Genomic DNA, 18,102 nt, shown 5'->3' with positions numbered 1-18,102 from the left:
ATATTGGTGGTGTGAATGTGAAGAAACAAATAAGTGTTTTTTGGTGTAGTTAACGCTGGGCTAATAGCTGTAACTAAGTGGGCGTGGCACGTTTTGTTGTGTGACGTAGGCCGTGACGTTGGCAGTCGGCCCTAACTGGCGGATATTTTGAAAATGGAAGGAATGGCAAAGTTTTGGAGGGGAAAAGAGTTACAATATCGACCACGATTTTAGGATCTAATGTCACATTCGTCGACGCATGCAGAACATCCATTTAACTGCATGCGTCGATAACGCCGACTTCGCTCAAGATGAGTGTTTCAATCGGCGTCAGAATCGAGGTATGGTAAAATGTGCTAGCTTTAGCTAGTAGCTAGCATAACATTGACGATCGAAAAGCGGGATGCCAGCCAAATGGGATTTAACATTTAAAAAAATAAGCGCAAACATTGTGTAATATTGTCAGGATAAAGTGAAGTAAAGCATTTGGGGAAGTTAACGCAGAAGGCTTATTGCTCAGCTCTCGGCTGCACCGTATCCTCTCGGGAAGCCTCGGGAGTCTCCGGGGAGCGGGCTGCTAGGAGACGAGACCAGGAGCTCATTAGCGGGAGGATGCCCGGGATAATTGCTGGGTGTTCGTTGGCCATATGACAGCGTCAGGTGGCGATGGCTTGTTTGGCTGTTAACGGTATTGTGGGAGGATGTTGTGTGTGTGTTGACGACCCCGCGCGTCTGTGTACGACGCAGACGTCGGTGTGACAACATGTCACGACACAGAGGGACATTTTCCGAAGATGTCGTTTATTATTTCATCCATAACCTCTCCGCTGATTGCTTGATTAGTAAACACGAAGAAGGGATTTTATCTTACGCACAGGAACTGGGAATTGAGGTATAGTCCTTGTGAATGTGTCTTCCTGATTATTGGATTTAAGGATGCGCCGATTGTGTATCTACCTCGATGAATGCATGCATTAAGCCATGATAATCCCATTGTATTACTGAGATGCTGTCGCTTACAGATGCCTTGTTATTCTTTCATTCAGGATTTTACGGTCCTCACCCTTCTTGGCAAGGGCTCGTTTGCATGTGTTTATCGGGCAAAGTCGAAAAATACCGGTGTGGATGTTGCAATAAAAATGGTAAGAAATTATGTATTCAAATTGTGTATCTTGTTTCCCATGAATGGAGTGTAAATTATCTTCAGAATGGCAAGTAATCTGTTGCACACAAAAGTGTTTAAAATGTTTACTACAGTGACGTTACTACTGTCTAGTTTGGTTATCTGTTGCCTTCCGCAGCAGTATGGCATCACTTTGTGGTTCAGTCACAGTACGTTAGGATTAGGTGTTACCTTGGATTCCCCATAGAATAAAACAACAGAAATTCTCACTGTCCGCTTATGGACAGATTGGCAGTTCAAGGTGTGCCAGGTCTATTACGGTCAGATTCATCAGCCACGCCCACATCTCCAGGGTATATAATTATCATCATTGTCCCATTCTGCAGATTGACAAGAAGGCCATGCACAAAGCTAGCATGGTCCAACGTGTAACCAACGAGGTGGAGATTCACTGTCGGTTGAAGCACCCTTCCATCCTTGAGGTATAATTACCTGTGTAACATACAATTTCCTGCACATGTATCATTATTATACCCTACAAAGATATAACGTGTATTGTCTGCTTCAGATGTCTTCCAAAAGTTAACAAAGTAAAAAAAAAAGCCAAAATCGCCCAAGTTGTATTTGCATTAATGATACAAACCATAGCAATGCAATCATTATTTATTTTTTAAATAAGCGTGCCTGCCCTTATCAGCGTTGAACCGACGGGCGCAGCCTCCATCGTCCCCCGAGCAAAGCGTTTCTAATACTGTGTCTCTTTGCTTTTAAAGCTCTACAACTACTTTGAGGACAGCAACTACGTGTACCTGGTGTTGGAGATGTGTCACAACGGAGAAATGGGCCGCCACCTCAAAGACAGGAAGGCGCCGTTCTCTGAGGAGGAAGGTCAGTGGAGATTTGAGTCTAGAATCTTAGTCAGTTATTGAGTTGTCGTGTAACAAGCACCTTGCGATGCCACCTGTCTCCACCCCCCCCTGTCATTAAGGAGGACCTGTTGCTTTGCTTTCCCAGCGCGGCACTTCATGCATCAGATCGTGAAGGGGATGCTGTATCTGCACACGCACGGCATCATGCACCGCGACCTCACCATGTCCAACCTGCTGCTGACCAGCAGCATGAACATTAAGATCGCCGACTTCGGCCTGGCCACGCAGCTCAAGCTCCCCACGGAGAAGCACTTCACCATGTGCGGCACGCCCAACTACATTTCCCCCGAGGTGGCCACGCGCAGCGCCCACGGCCTGGAGTGCGACGTGTGGTCGCTGGGCTGCATGTTCTACGCCTTCCTCACGGGCCGCCCCCCCTTCGACACGGACACCGTCAAGCACACCCTCAGCAAGGTGGTGCTGGGGGAGTACCACATGCCCGGCCACATGACGCCCGAGGCCCAGGACCTCATCCGGCAGATGCTGCAGAGGGACCCGGCGCAGAGGCCCAGCCTGTCCACCGTGCTGGACCACCCCTTCATGACCCAGAGCCTGCTGGCCCGCACCAAGGAGCTGGGCCTGGGCGACCCGGGCTCCATGGACAGCGGCATCGCCACCATCTCCACGGCGTGCACCTCCTCCTCCACGTCGGGCGGCAGCGGCGGCAGCAACCGCCTCCAGCTGAGGGTGCGGCGCGCCATGGGCTCCGCCCTGCCCAACCGCATGACGCCCATCCCCACGCCGCCGCCGCCGCACCACCCCGGCGGCGGCGGCAGTGGCTGTTACGAGGACGACGAGTCGTGGCTGGACCAGCGCTCGGAGGTGGCGCCCCGACCGGGCCGCGGCCGGGTGTTTGTCGGCGGGGACGACGGGCCGCCCCACTCACGGTACCTGCGGAGGGCTCACTCGTCGGACCGCGCCCCCTGCGCGGCGCCGGGCCGCAGCAGGGCGGAGCTGGAGCGCTGCCACTCGGAGGAGAACCTGAGGGCGGCCTTCCCCGCGACCTCCGCCCCCCAGGGCTTCACGGAGCACGCCAGGCTGCCCTCGCCGCCCATCAAGCAACCCGCCAGGTGAGGCTCAGCATGTGACGTCGTGAAGTCGCTCTCACTACGGCTTCCTGTCCGGGATCGGTTCTAACGTTAACATGGTTGTGCGTGGTTCCAGCTCTGGATGTTTGCGACCCAAGCAGAGCGGTAACCCACCAGGCAACCGGCAGCTCCAGGACTCGGGAGTGTACTCCAACTGGTTCAACAAAGAAGGTAGAGTCCCCGCTCGATGGCTTATACCGCTGCGTGGCGATGCTTCCGCCCGAGCCTGGACGGAGCTCTTCATCCTCTCTCTCTGTCCCCCAGGGTCCGGCCTGCGGCCCGCAGACAGCAGCGCCCACAGCAGCGGCGGGAGCTTCCACAGCGGCAGGGAGCCACTGGGGGTCCACAACTCCTGGCCGGACCCCCACCACCACCACCACCACCACCAGCAGCAGCAGCAGCAGCGCGAGCGGCCGCTCAGCCCTCACTACCACCTCCAGCAGTCCTCCTACCCGCCCGACCCGGAGGACTACAGGGAGAACATCCCGGGGGCTCCGGAGTTCCAGCCCCCCGGCGGACGAGAGCCGAAGCCCACCCAGAGCCTGACCTCCACGGGGGGGCAGACCAGGGACAAGAAGACCCTGAGGGACGTCCTCCCCCCGCTGTGCGCTTCCAGACTCAAGCCCATCAGGCAGAAGACCAAGAACGCTGTGGTGAGCCCCCCCCCCAACGCCGTCTGTCCCCCGCACCTTTAAGAGGCCAATCAGCAACAGCCTTATTCACGCATGAAGAACATTTGGATATGCTGCCCAATCTGTATCTTCTGAGTTTGAACTTCATGTCATGGTTTAATTGAACGCGTGGCCTTAGGTGAGCATCCTGGAGACGGGTGACGTGTGCTTGGAGCTCATCAAAGGTCAGGGCAGCCAGGAGCGGGTCAAGGATGTCCTGCGCATCTCCTGCGATGGTTCCATGGTGAGCTCCAGTTTGAATGCCTTTCTGTCTGAACAACCTCTGACCCTAGAGGGCAGTATGTCCACTACGGCGGTCCTCTGAAGTGCTCTGTTCCCCCCCACATCTCCTAGGTCACCATATACCAGCCCAACGATGGGAAGGGCCTTCCGGTGTCGGACAGACCCCCCGCTCCCCCCGAAGACATCCTCATCTGTAGCTACGAGGACCTCCCAGGTACGGCAACCCGTCTGATGGAAGAACCCCAAATATCAGCTCCTAAAAAGATTAAAAGCCAATCACTCTTCCTTCTTTTAATTCGTTGTAGAAAAGTACTGGAAAAAGTACCAGTACGCGTCCAAGTTTGTGCAGCTGGTGAAGTCCAAGACGCCCAAAGTGTCCCTCTATACCAAGTACGCCAAGTGCATGCTGATGGAGAACTCTCCCAGCGCCGACCTGGAGGTCTGCTTCTACGACGGTGAGCTCTCGCCTCCCTCAACCCCCCCCTCCTCCCTCAAGCCCCCCTTCTCCCTCCTCTCTCTCCCTCTCTGGGGCGAGCCCAATACTTCGGTGAGACCCGACTCCCCCGTCCTCACGTGTCTCTCTCCCCCTCCCTCCCTAGGGGCCAAGACCCACAAGACGTCGGAGCTGGTGCGCGTGGTGGAGCGGAGCGGCAAGGCGTGCACGGTGAAGGGCGAGGCGGGGCTGGGCGGCCTGAGCCCCGAGGGGCGCCGCTACGTGGAGCTGTCGGACGCGGGCCACGCCATGTGTCTGGCCCTGGAGGCCGCCGTCGCGGCCGAGGAGTCCCGCAGCCTCAGGAACACAGCCTACTTCCCCATCACCATCGGCAGGTGAGCGGGAGACCCGGTCGCCACGCCCCCTCTACGTCTGATCTCTCCACGTTTTGCTCTGCGTCCTGCTTGTGTTCTGAAGGCTGAGTTTGTCGCCCTCTGCAGGAGACCGGCCGACACTGACTCTGCACTCCAGCCCTCCCAGCCAACCCCGGCGGACGTGGCCTCCCCTCCAGCACCGCGGATCACCCCTTCGGTGTGTGTGTGTGCGTGTGCGTGTGTGCGACCTAGGGAGCCCCCCCCCCCCGTAACGTCAACGCTGGGTTTCTGAGCTCTCCGTCTGAAGTGCTTTTGGTCGTGTTTCGTTTCTCCAGATGATCTCCTACGACGGCTCTGACTTCACCTCCGCCAGCCTGTCTAAGAAGTGTTCCCCGCGGGGGCGGGACCCCGCCCACTGCGAGGGGAAGGTGCTCAAGTCGGTGTTTGTGCCCAACATTGGCTGGGCCTCGCAGGTATGTGGTGCGCCACACCGTTTGTCACTCAGCTGCAAGTGGGGTCGTAGTTCTGATGATTAACCTGTGTGTGTGTGTGTGTGTGTGTGTGTGTGTTACCTCTCTAGCTGACGGGTGGAGAGGTGTGGGTGCAGTTCAACGACGGCTCCCAGCTGGTGGTGCAGGCCGGCGTCTCCTGCATCGCCTACACGTCACCGGAGGGACACTCCATCAGGTACTGTGGCCACCCAGACCACTTTGGGGCTAGTCTCTGATACACATCACTATATATACACAGTCGTTATAGAGTATGTTGTTGTATGTCTGTCCCCCACCTCGGCCTAACTATTTAATTCACTTAACCACAGGTACAGTCTCAAAGGGCTTAACAGGCCATATATTACGACCCCCCCCCCCCCCCCCCCCCTGACCCTAGCTCCCCTAGAGGGCAAGAAAACTTGCAGCTTCCTTGTTTTGATTCCCGTCTGTGGTCAGAATTGCTGGATGTCATTCCCCCTCTCTCCACCGTCCTCCTCCAGGTATAAGGAGAACGAGAGGCTCCCGGAGCACGTGAAGGAGAAGCTGCACTGTCTCTCCAACATCCTGGGGCTGCTGGCCAACCCGGCCATCCAGCGCCCCCACCAACCCCACTGAGCCTGCCCTGTTGCTGGGCAACCAGCACGGCCGTCACACCTTCAGGCAGCTTGTAAAGATGTGGATGTGACTGTTTTTTTTAAATGTACAGAAATGTTAAAGATTATGAAAAGATATTTTTTTAATGATTGAATGAATACCGGTTTGTACAGTTTATATATCGGCAATTGTTTGAGTGTTTGTCCTTTTATTTGTTTTTCTTATGTTGAACTCCAAACATGTTTTCTAATGAAATGGCAGATGTGATTGCTGAGGCAATAAATTTGTTGGAGAATCGATGCACTTTATTTTAACTTCTTCTCTCCACACTTGGAAACATTTTGTGGAACAAAAAAAAAAACATTAAAGGTTTCCGAGCTATACCTCATGGTTTGAGTCCGGCGTTGAAAAGCAGGTTGTATAGAAGCCAACACATACCTCCTGAATCCTGCGTGTTGATGTAACGTTTTACATAAATACGGTCTGAGCAGCGTGATGCAGCGTTTCTGGACCGGCACACTGGTATGTGTTAAAGCGTCAAATACATTGAATATATCGATAGAAAACTAAGGCCTTGATGTAATTTAATAGACCACTAAAGCCCATGATGAAAACATGCTGTTAGAAATTGTTAAAGAAAAGTACAAGTTGATTTAGTAGGTTGGTTAACAAAGTACCACAAGCCTTTTCTGCGTTTCAAACTCAGACCGGTTTCCTTTTCTACACGTTTCGGCAAACCTCTGATCTCCAGTGTAAGACCAGGAGTGCTGGATGTTGTCCGTGGTCATCCAAGGCCATACTATCCAGCAAAAACGAAATAGCTTATCGCGTCTCATAGAAATTCAAGCGGAAACCGCCATATTTAATTTGCTTGAACAAGTCTGCCTATCCTAAAGTCCTGGCTTTCAGTGAGTTTCACCGGGGCCCGACCACTATTACAGGGGAAAAAAGTACTTTAATATTACAGGGCTGGGCCGGATCATTCATTGAGATTTGAGAGGCACAATCTTTTGTACCTTCATATAACCTATGACCAGTGGCGGCTCGCCTATGGAGGGCGCTGGGGCGCCGCCCTCCCGCCGACCGGACATCTTTTCATTTTTAAATATCCTATATTTTTTCTTTTAATAATCTTCTCATTTTGAGAATTAATCTATTTTAATTGCATTCGAATAATGCATTTACTTTAGAATATCTTTAGAATCCCCCATCATTAAATCTTCATTGACTTAGTCCTACATGTTCAACGTTCATTTTGGTGATGTCTTCCGTGGGGCGCAGTTCGCTCAGCCCCACATGCCTGAATTATTAGCCAATGGTTCCCCCGTTGCTAGGCAGAATAGTACATAATTTCGCCAATCAGCGTCGTCGAATTGTATGGCTTTGGGGCGCTCAAGATATAGCCCCAAGCGCAGTGCACCGTCCACTGCGCGTAACCGCGCATTTGCCATTACCTCAGAGATCAGCAAGATGGCGACTTTGAGTAGCCTACTGCTACCACTGTTTCCCTGTGAGTTCAGCTAGCCCCAAATTCAGTTAAGTCTTTGCTTATGAATCCCTTCGAAAGAAGAACATTTGCAGAAAAATTGCAAGTAAAAGAAAAAGCCAGAAGTGAACATAACCCAACAAGCAAGAGAAAAGGATAGAGCCTACAAGAGAAGTTTTTCCAGAGTTTGGTTCAGGCTTGGCTAACTAGCTGTGGGTATGCCAATGCAATTTTTTGCTTTCCTTGTATACTTTTTAAAATAAGTGCGTGTGATAGTTCGTGGACACAGACAGGGTTGACAGACCTGAAACATCTGTCAGAACGGATAAAAAAAACACAAGCGAGCAAGAGTGCATATGAACAACTGTGTGAAGCTAGCCATGCTAGAGGTAAGCAACTTATATTTATTACTGCGGTCATGCCAGCCGACTCATCGAGATCGGCGGTCAAGCCAGCCGACCCAGTTTTTTGCCGTACCTGTATATACTAGCCATTACGGTAATAGCGTCTCAGAACTAGTTTAAAGTAAAAGCATTCGTCGGGTACATACAAAAAGACAGTCAATAAAAGCAAATACTATCAAAGGAAGTGTACGGCCGTTGTGGTATTTACTTTCAAAATAAAAGCCAACCAAGCATTCCAATATGAGACATATTAAATATGATTTTGGATTCAATTTAAAAGAAAATGCCCTGTTATTTCAGGCTCATTTCACTTCAGGGTTATAGTTCACAACCCCATAGGGTCACCCAAGAAGTTCCAGAACATTCTGATGTGGAGTTTCAAAATAAAAGCCCACCAAAAATTCCAACATGAGACATATTACAATGATTTTGGATTCAATTTAAAATAAAATGCCCTGTTATTTCAGGCTCATTTCACTTCATGGTTATAGTTCACGACCCCATGGGGTCACCCAAGAAGTTTCAGAACATTCTGATGTGGAGTTTCAAAATAAAAGCCAACCAAGAATTCCAATATGAGATATATTAAATATGAATTTGGATTCAATTTAAAAGAAAATGCCCTGTTATTCCAGGCTCATTTCACTTCATGGTTATAGTTCACGACCCCATGGGGTCACGCAAGAAGTTTCAGAACATTCTGATATGGAGTTTCAAAACAAAAGCCAACCAAGCATTCCAATATGAGACATATTAAATATGATTTTGGATTCAATTTAAAAGAAAATGCCCTGTTATTCCAGGCTCATTTCAATTCATGGTTATAGTTCACGACCCCATGGGGTCACCCAAGAAGTTTCAGAACATTCTGATATGGAGTTTCAAAATAAAAGTCAACCAAGAATTCCAATATGAGACATATTAAATATGATTTTGGATTCAATTTAAAAGAAAATGCCCTGTTATTCCAGGCTCATTTCACTTCATGGTTATAGATCACGACCCCATGGGGTCACCCAAGAAGTTTCAGAACATTCTGATGTGGAGTTTCAAAATAAAAGTCAACCAAGAATTCCAATATGAGACATATTAAATATGATTTTGGATTCAATTTAAAAGAAAATGCCCTGTTATTTCAGGCTCATTTCACTTCAGGGTTATAGTTCACGACCCCATAGGGTCACCCAAGAAGTTTCAGAACATTCTGATGTGGAGTTTCAAAATAAAAGCCAACCAAATTTTCCAATATGAGACATATTACATATGATTTTGGATTCAATTTAAAAGAAAATGCCCTGTTATTTCAGGCTCATTTCACTTCAGGGTTATAGTTCACGACCCCATAGGGTTAGGAAACTTTGGTTGGCTTTTACTTCTGAAACTTCTTGTGTGACCCCATGGGGTCTTGAACTATAACCCTGAAGTGAAATGAGCCTGATGTGTAGTTTCAAAATAAAAGCCCACCAAAAATTCCAATTTGAGACAAATTACATATGATTTTGGATTCAATTTAAAAGAAAATCTCTCGATGACTGATTAACTTCTAATTCAATTGTTGGCGTAGTGGAATATATATACGTCATAGGCCCAATAAGGCCCAATCCCATTCCCCTTCCCCTCAGCCCTTCAAAACAAGGGGTAAGGGGAAGGGGTAAGGGGTAGAAATGGGATTGGGCCTAAATGTAATGACTTCTCTGGCTGGTCTAATGGACTCCTCTCCATCCGTCCCCCCCCTCCTCCAAGCTGATCCTGCCCGAGACCATGAAGGTGTTCCCGGTGTACATGAACAGCCTGATGAGGACGGCCCCCCTGGTGGGCAGCACGGAGCTGTCCACGGACGTCGGACGGAGCTGGTCGTCATGGCCATGGGCGTGGAGGACACCCAGCTGCTGCTGTACCCCCGCCTCATCCCACTGGTGAGGGGGGGGGGGGTTCACCGAGGGGCAGGGGCTGACTCTTACTCGGCTAGAAATGGTTTTGAATGGAACTCAGTGGAACTCAGCGGAATTCAGTAGAACTCAGCGGAACTCAGTAGAACTCGGTAGAACTCAGTAGAACTCAGTGGAACTCAGTGGAACTCAGTAGAACTCAGTAGATGATGGTTATTCGATAAAATAGATTTCCGATCAATTGTAACGTTTCCGATCTTTCCGCAGCACAACATGGAGCTGGAGGGCGAGGCGGTGCCGTCGCCGCTGCGCTGATCCGAGGACCGCCTGTCCGACGGCGGAGCCTTCCTGCTGGAGAACGGCCACGCCCTCTTCCTGTGGTTGGGCCAGGCCTGCCCCCCCGAGCTCATCCAGGGGCTCTTCAACCTGCCCTCGCTCGCTCACCTGCAGCCCAACACGGTCAGAAACGCACGCAGGCTCCCCTCACCCTCAAACTGACCACCTGTTTGGTGATCAGTCAATTCACCACTGATCGGGTTCAGTGTTTCAGTGTACTTTGACGTTTAAGATGCCAGACTTTATAGATGGATATATCTTTTAATCGATAAAGTCTTTACATCTAATATAACAGTGATAAAAAAGAAAACACCATCTATCTATTATTTGTTACCATCTATCTACAGATAGATGGTAACAAATACTAACGATTATAAGATATCATAATATTTTCCAAAAAAAAAAAAGAAACTTACTGAAATACTTAATACTTCAGTATTATTTCCTCAATGAAGTCAATTTCAATTATACCTTAAACTAGAAAAGGCAAAATATATGAGGCATTTTTTTTTTACTTATTTGTTGAACGTCTCTATACAACTTTACAACAATAAACGTATCCAATTCTCTGACGAGAAACATATTGGTGGCTGTTGCAGGCAATAAGCCGGTCCAAACATTTAATCTAGTAATGCACACTAAATACAGATGACCAGAGTCTTCCACGAGGCTACTGCTAAAGCTAGGCAGCTATTTATTAATCTTCTTTTTTTGGGTATGGTCGCCTGTAGACTAGGTGCCGGTGTTACACCGAATTCTGCGACCCACCGAACAGTAAAGGTAAATCAGCGTAATTTAACACTTACTGTAGCTGTTTATGGGTAAAGTAGCAACGGTGATGGACCGTACTAAACGCCCTATCCATTGTATGGGTCTGTAAAATGCTAATCAAATCAAATGTATTTATTAAGCACCTTTAATAAAAAGGTAAGGGGGGGAGATTTTATGTTTTATTTATGTTTTTGTCGTGCCTGTCTACGCTTCAAACTCGTGCAGATTGCAGAACATATGCAACAGCGCCCCCTGGGGTCACACTTTTCGGTGGGTCGCAGAATTCGGTGTAATCGGAGCTGGGGACACGGAGCTGTTCGCCTACGGTGGCTGTGGACCTGTGGTGAGTGCCTCGCACCTGACCCCCCCTAGATAGGTTAGATTGCACTCACCAAGGAAAGCTTAGGAACACACAAGTTCAGCACAGAACATACATAGGTTACGGGTTGTCTACCCGGGTAATAACGAGCGCAGTAGGTCGGCTTCGTAACGTCCACGTCTCCAGAGTTGATCACCGACAGCTCTAGCCACTTCAGTTAAAGTTTAAAATACACTTTACAATTCACTTAGCATTGTTCACTTGAAATTGATTATAATATATTTTGATATCAGTTGAACTTGTGATGAGTGCACTCATTCACAGCCATCCATTCTCCCAGCCAGTCATTCCCACTCACCCATTCATTCCGAATGACTGTTTGTGCAAATTAATTATTGTGAATTAAGTCAATCACAGTAATCAATTCACACAGACAGTTATTCGCACTCATCCATTCACCCACATGGGTTCGATTCCGGCCTAGCCCTAGGCCGGAATCGAACCTATGTCTCCGGAACAGCTAGGTAACAGCTCTACCACCTGCGCCACAGAGGCACCAGCTAGAGGTTATAATTGACTTTACAGTTCACTTAAAATTGATTATTGTAAAATATTTTGATTCCAGGGAGAGCAATCTTGGTGTGAGTTCAACCCACGAGGAGCACGTGTCTCAAGTATAGTGTCATTGGTGAGACTTGAACCCAGGTCTGCAGTGCTTATGAAGGTCAGTCCTTAAAGTCGTCAGTACACTCCACTAGACCACATACATCCTGCATTTGAGAGTACAGGATCTTGTTGATTAGGAAATCCGCCTGTGTCTGTACATTCTAACTTGAACTACCAGTAGAACTTCTGAGATTCACAGACTGTGTGGCGCAATGGAGAAAGACACGTCTGTTGTTGAAAAATTCACCCTCATCTGATGACCTGGGTTCGAGTCCAGGCTGGGTATGTCTAAAATATATATATTTTTTTACACTTTTACCAAACAAGAGGTGCCTCTGTGGTGGAGCTGTTGCCTATCTGTTCTGGGGACATGGGTTTGTTTCCTGCCATTGGCAGTTTGTGGGAACTGTCTAGTGAAGGGATCCATTCGCTCACACATTCATTTCAAATGACTGTCTGGGAGAATGGATGGCTGTGAATGAGTGCACTCATTCACAGCCATCCATTCTCCCAGACATTCATTCCCACACACCCATTCATTCCAAATCACTGTTTGTGCTAATTGATTATTCTGAATTAAGTCATTCACAGTAATCAATTCACACAGACAGTTATTCGCACTCATCCATTCACCATACATTCATTCCCACAAAACCTGCCATGGCAGGATTCGAACCCATGTCCCCAGAACAGATAGGTAACAGCTCTATCACCTGCACCACAGAGACACTGGGTCAGACTTAATCAGAGTTCATAATTGACTTAACAATTCACAAGAAGCAATGTCACATGAAATTGAATGTCAATAATATCATTCTTATTAGCATGCATGGACTCAAACCTGTGTCTACAGAGCGTTAACCAACAGCCCTGACCGCTGCACCACCAAGACACCTCCAGAGCATGTTTGGAGGTTATACTTGTCTTTACCATTCACATGATAGAGAAATAAGATGTATCCATTTAGGTACCACTTGAACCCTGGTTCTGCAGAGGGAACCCGAACCTACAAAGCGTCTGAAAGCTCATCATGAAGGGCAGCTTCTTAGCCGTGCGTGTGGGGACTCAAACCTGCACCTGCAGTGTGTTAACCTACAGCCCTGACCGCTGCACCACCAAGACGCTAACCAGTGCATGTTTGGAGGTTATACTTGACTTTACCATTCACATGATAGAGAAATAAGATGTAACCATTTAGGTACCTCTTGAACCCTGGTACTGAGCGGGGAACCCGTACCTACATAGTGTCTGAATGCTCATCATGAAGCTCAGCTTCTTAATGGCCGTGAGAGCGGGGACTCGTACCTGCACCTGCAGAGTGCTAACCCACAGCCCTTACCACCACACCACCAAGACACATATCAGGATGTTTTGGAGGTTACACTTGACTTTACAATTCACACAGTCTAGAAATAAGAGGTATCCATTAAGGTACTTATTCCATCAGGTTAAACCCTGGGTCTAAGCGGTGAACAGAATCTAGGCACAGCAAGAACGGATGAGCAAATTCTTAATCCCTGTGAGCTGGGACTCAAACCTGCGTCTGAGTTTTGACGATTTTGTTGATAGCGGTTAGACTTGACTTTACAACTCACATGATATAGAAATAAACATTAGAGATCATTAGTTGGACTTGAACCCCGGTCTCAGGAGTGTCAGCCAACTGCTCTCTCCACTTCCCCATGGAGGTTGGGATCATTCTGTGGTTGAAGGCTATATCAATCAGTTCAATAGAAATATCATTACAGACTTTATAGACTTATTAGACTTACCCTTTGGTTAATTAACATACTTTAAACAGGAATTGAACAGGAATTGAACCCTGGTCTCCAGAGTGCTATCCAACAGTGCTCTCCACTGCACCACTGTTCAAATCCTGCTAATGTTTGTTTCAAGTAAGATAGAGCAAGGATACTATAACTCTGCAAATCAATAGATGCGGCTGTCGAAAGCAAATGCTAACCCGGGGAATTCCCCTTCTTGGCGCACAATGATGAATTTGGGATTGAACAAATCGTCTCAATCTGGGTAAAACAGGCAAGTTTTCATATACCTCTGCGTAATCTCTTTAAATTCCTTTTAAGGTCTAGGAAGGGCAATATTTTATCTCGAGCCATTTCATGTCAAGTGTCACATGTGTAGCGCTGTGAATGAAATACCGCAGACAATCTAGAGATCATATATATAAAACCCTATTTGAACTGGTCTTTCATTATAAACATCACATCGCCCAGAAACGGTAGCCAAATCAAAGTGGAAAAACATCTTTGATATCACAGGGAAATATATGTTTCTACTTCAATGCATATCTTGTTCATAGATTTCTGGTTTGAGGGATTATCCTAGGTGTCATCCAACTCATTGGCTTCCATCCAACTTTATCGGATTCGCAATTGACTCCGACTGATCTCTTCGGTTTTACAGTAGGCAACAGAAATCTAAAATAAGATTGATCTCATTCGTAACAAATGTACTGTTTCATGTCCTGTTTCATCTGCTGTTGAAGACTTTCATCATTGGTTCGACCCGTGGTTAAATTCATCAGATTTCAAATAATCTGAGGTAATTTCCGTCCAGCCACAGTATACTTCCGTCCCGCCTGGATGTTCTGTCACGCCAGGGTGATGTTCTCCGGGGCTGCAGCTGGATACTATTGCAAACTGTTGGTTGTAAGTTATGTTTTATGGTCAAAACCGAACTTGCAATAAGACAAAGAAAAAACATTTTAGAAGTCATAGTTATGTGAACATAATGAAACAATGCACTAAACATGTGATAAAAGCGGACATTTATTGTTTTTGCCAAAGTACGCTTCCAGATCTCGAATCCCATCTGGTTTATTTTCCACTGTCATTTTAATTCCCTTTGCTAGACTTGTTTTTTACTAAAATAAAAAGTTGTGAAAATGATAAAAAACATAAGGGGTAACACTGTCGTCATGAAAAAAAACATAAGGGGTAACACTGTTGATTTGTCAAATTAAACATAAGGGGTAAAACGGTCGTTTTTTTTGCCAGGCTTGTTTTGTACTAAAATAAAAATAAAAAGTTGTGAAAATGACCCCAAACTTTGCAACTCTATATACACACATAATGGACACAATAATATAGGTGACACAAGGTGGCAGGAAAAAAGTGCCTTCTTTGTAAGTCAATGCTTTTTTCGATTTTATTCACGTGAACTTTACAGTGCACAAGGTGTTGGACATTCCTGGCCATATCTCTTTGCTGTGAAACGCGTTTCGCCAAACACCCGTGAATACACTGCAGCTGTTGGAGGCTTGACGGGCCTGGGGTACAGCAGAGTGACACACATCACTCATGTGTTCCACTTTAACCTTCTATTGTCTGTGACATTCTTACTAAATGTGAACCCTCTAATACTTGCTTGCTTGCTTGAAAGAAAGAAAATTCAAAATTATTTTCCTCTACATGTCCAAGACACCCAAGATTTAGAAAGAGCGTGGATTTAATGAAATTAAAATAATTAAATAATTTACATTTTGTTATAATATAATATATTTTTTAATTTTTATAATAATAATAATAAGAAAAGATCAGTGTATAGATTTTGTCTAGCATTATTTTAAAAAACAATTTTTAACTATTAGAATTTTTTGATTTGCAGTGAACAGGATTTAATGGGATGTCTATCCTGTTTCAGAGATGACCACAGTTCAGGGTTAACCATTTATTTCCCATGTAGAAGCACACACAAAGGAGAACACAACGTAGGACATACAGAATAGTTGCGTACACAACAGTTTAGTTCCCCCAGAACACAGGAGAGCACGACGGACACGCCCTGTTACCGTGTACACGACCATCCACCATCAGTAAGAGGAGGGGTTTCGATTCCTCCACCTCCGCTCCCGGCAGGAATACCAGGGACAATCTTTTCCCAGAGCACCCTCACCTCGATTTCTCCAGATATAACATACTTATTATAATTTAACAGTAGCTGTAACAACTCATGTTGTCGCCATGAAAAATGGCATATAAATGGAATATTCCCCTTCTCTAAAGGGCCGGAGATTCTGTAAAAATAGCTCCAATGACTATCGTTAGCACTACCGCTACCGTCTCCCCCCTTACTGACAGGCGCTCCTCCTCACGCCCAGTAGTTCACCATCTGATAAACATCCAAGGTTTGTTCATTACTTCACTCGCTTACTTATTTTCATTGTTTGACATATCTATATATCTTTATAGATATAAGTAGATAGATACAGATATATCAATGAAATCACCCTTCCCTCCCCAATAAAATCTCAATAAAATAAAGTTAGATTTTGTAGATATCAGGACAGACAACCTAAAACAGGAGTAAAAAAGTTCTCACAGTGAACATTGGGAGCAGGAAAAAGGATTTTCTGTTTTTAAAACTCAAATCAACGTTTTCACATAAAAACACAGCAGCTGGAACGGAAGGTAGGGGAGGGAATCGAACCCCACTACGCTAGAACCACGGGTTGCTCAATAACTGCGGCTGGCGTAAGTGCTGAAGTCAGGGTTTTATTATATTAGAAGGTCAAAGGATCCATAAGCAAAAAATCAAATCATTAGGAAATATCCCTGTCACCGTCGCAAATTATCTATTCCAATTTAGATTAGTGGACAATTAAATAGTTTACAACTTGTTTTAGTCTAATCACTTTTACAAACAAATATAAAAGTCAGTTGGTTTTTAGTCTCGTCAATTGTAATTTACCTAAACCTCTCTATAGAAACGGCACCGCAGGTGACTGACGTCTCATTTCCAAAAAAATCTTCTTCAGCAGATTTCCGTTGAAAACCTTTTGCACCGTTTCCCACATGGATGAAGTGGAAGTAATTTAGAGGCATGACAAAATAGAGAGGCCGTTTGACCGCAGCCCCGATCAAGCACTTGGAATTCAAACACTATGGAATCCTTTGGATAACGGAATGTGATTTTATATATAGTGTTGTCTGGAAAACACTGAACCAGGGCCTGAGCCCCAAGCCACGACGCTGGGCTGTTTGGAGCAACACTAAACACCTGCAGACCCACAACGCTCCGGACCGATGCAGCGTTCCGGGCCCACCCACAGCACTACAGGCCCAACACAATGCTCCGGAGCAGCACAACGCTCCGGGTCGACCCACAGCGCTCCGGACTGACCAACAGCGCTCCGGACTGACCCAAAGCGCTCCGAACCGACCCACAGCGCTCCGGAGCAACACAACGCTCCGGACCGACAAAATGGAACGGTGGTTTCTGCGGTGGTTTCGGCGGGGGTCCTTGAATATATTTCCAACTGGCTAGCTGTGAGAATGACATGATGTTGATGGCACGCAGAATAGTAAACAGCTCACAACTCTGAATGACCGACCTCGTGCCGACGTCAATATCTTGGTCTGGTCGGAAGTCCGCCACGCTGAAAACACCTTGAGTGGTTCTCCGGCCACGCGGGCCGGGGTCAGAGGAGCGAATGTCATCGGAATACAAAACGGGAGCGAGCCACCGGAACGTTAAACCTGCCCCGCTGAGGGTTTCTCCCCGGGGCCGAAATCGAGTGTCCCTCTCGGCCTTATCACCTTACATGGGCATTCCCCCACACATACACCCCCCACCCTTCAGCGACAGACGTTATTACAGAGTTCCCAATGGTTCACATCACATTGTCAGGTCTTCTGCGACCAAATCAAACATACAAAAAGGCAGAGCGAGAGAGAAAGAAAGCCGTCACCTAATCACCATCGAATCGGAAAAAGTTTTGTTTGTTTGATTACAGATATATTATAACTATTATGACCAATCACTTATTATTAGAGTCAAGCGTTGTTATCCCATCTGGTCAGGGTGGATGGTGTGCCTCGGGGAGGGGGGGGCCCGGGGGGGGGGGGGGGGGGCTGGAGGTCGGAGGTCGGAGGTCACTGCGAGGAGGCCTTGGTGGCCATGGTTGAGACGCAGTGCTGCTGGAAGTTGGGCGACACGGCCGAGTTGCAGCCCAGTCTCTGGCGGGCCCCCTTCAGCGCCGTGTCCCCCTCCACGATCCAGGGGCTCCCCCCCCCGGCCTCCTTGCCCGGGGGGCCGCAGCCGCCGGCGGGGGGCTCCGGGCTCGGGGGGGCGGCGAGGGCGGTCGGCCCCTTGGGCGGCTCGCTGGCGGCGGCGGGCGTGGCCGGGGGGCTGTCGGCGCTGGGCACCTGCAGCAGGCCGGTGATGTGGTTCAGCAGGTCGTTGAAGAACTCCGGCACGCCCTCGTAACCTGGGGGAGCACAGGGTGGGGGGTGAGTCTGGGTCCTCTGAGGAGCAGCGGAGGACGGGGACACCGCACACGTGGAC

The 18,102-nt window shown here is 47.7% G+C and overlaps 2 protein-coding genes and 1 long non-coding RNA gene across 5 annotated transcripts in view; 2 read left to right on the top strand and 1 right to left on the bottom strand.

Moving 5' to 3' along the window:
• The first annotated feature begins 1 nt into the window (after position 1).
• plk4 (polo-like kinase 4 (Drosophila)) lies at positions 2 to 7,027 on the top strand. The gene is made up of 15 exons (XM_056590724.1): positions 2 to 320; positions 1,026 to 1,121; positions 1,489 to 1,584; positions 1,876 to 1,990; positions 2,117 to 3,101; positions 3,196 to 3,290; positions 3,384 to 3,772; positions 3,930 to 4,034; positions 4,145 to 4,247; positions 4,339 to 4,488; positions 4,633 to 4,861; positions 4,967 to 5,057; positions 5,176 to 5,313; positions 5,421 to 5,527; positions 5,832 to 7,027. The coding sequence occupies exons 1-15, from the start codon at positions 291 to 293 to the stop codon at positions 5,944 to 5,946; spliced, it is 2,844 nt and encodes a 947-aa protein (XP_056446699.1). The 5' UTR covers positions 2 to 290; the 3' UTR covers positions 5,947 to 7,027.
• A 2,637-nt stretch (positions 7,028 to 9,664) lies between these two features.
• Positions 9,665 to 12,267, top strand: LOC130382977 (uncharacterized). Its single transcript, XR_008895664.1, has 4 exons — positions 9,665 to 9,731; positions 9,972 to 10,163; positions 11,037 to 11,154; positions 11,756 to 12,267. It is a non-coding gene; the product is annotated as an uncharacterized LOC130382977 (long non-coding RNA).
• A 4,023-nt stretch (positions 12,268 to 16,290) lies between these two features.
• The window catches only part of itpk1b (inositol-tetrakisphosphate 1-kinase b), a 32,454-nt gene continuing 30,642 nt past the window's right edge, over positions 16,291 to 18,102 (bottom strand). For all 3 annotated transcript variants that reach the window (XM_056591130.1, XM_056591131.1, XM_056591132.1), the window contains one exon: positions 16,291 to 18,025. In XM_056591130.1, coding sequence (XP_056447105.1) covers positions 17,691 to 18,025 — 335 coding nt within the window. In that variant the 3' untranslated portion in view covers positions 16,291 to 17,690. The remainder of the gene's footprint in view (positions 18,026 to 18,102) is intronic.

This window comes from Gadus chalcogrammus, chromosome 5 (genome assembly GCF_026213295.1).
Source record: "Gadus chalcogrammus isolate NIFS_2021 chromosome 5, NIFS_Gcha_1.0, whole genome shotgun sequence".
Lineage (NCBI taxonomy): Eukaryota > Metazoa > Chordata > Actinopteri > Gadiformes > Gadidae > Gadus > Gadus chalcogrammus.
This window is presented reverse-complemented; position numbering and strand designations above follow the sequence as displayed.

Coding starts and splice junctions, on each gene's coding strand:
- plk4 (XM_056590724.1), top strand. CDS start 291: ATGAGTGTTTCAATCGGCGTCAGAATCGAG. Junction 3,773..3,929: donor AGAAGACCAAGAACGCTGTG/GTGAGCCCCCCC, acceptor GCGTGGCCTTAG/GTGAGCATCCTGGAGACGGG. Junction 4,248..4,338: donor TAGCTACGAGGACCTCCCAG/GTACGGCAACCC, acceptor AATTCGTTGTAG/AAAAGTACTGGAAAAAGTAC.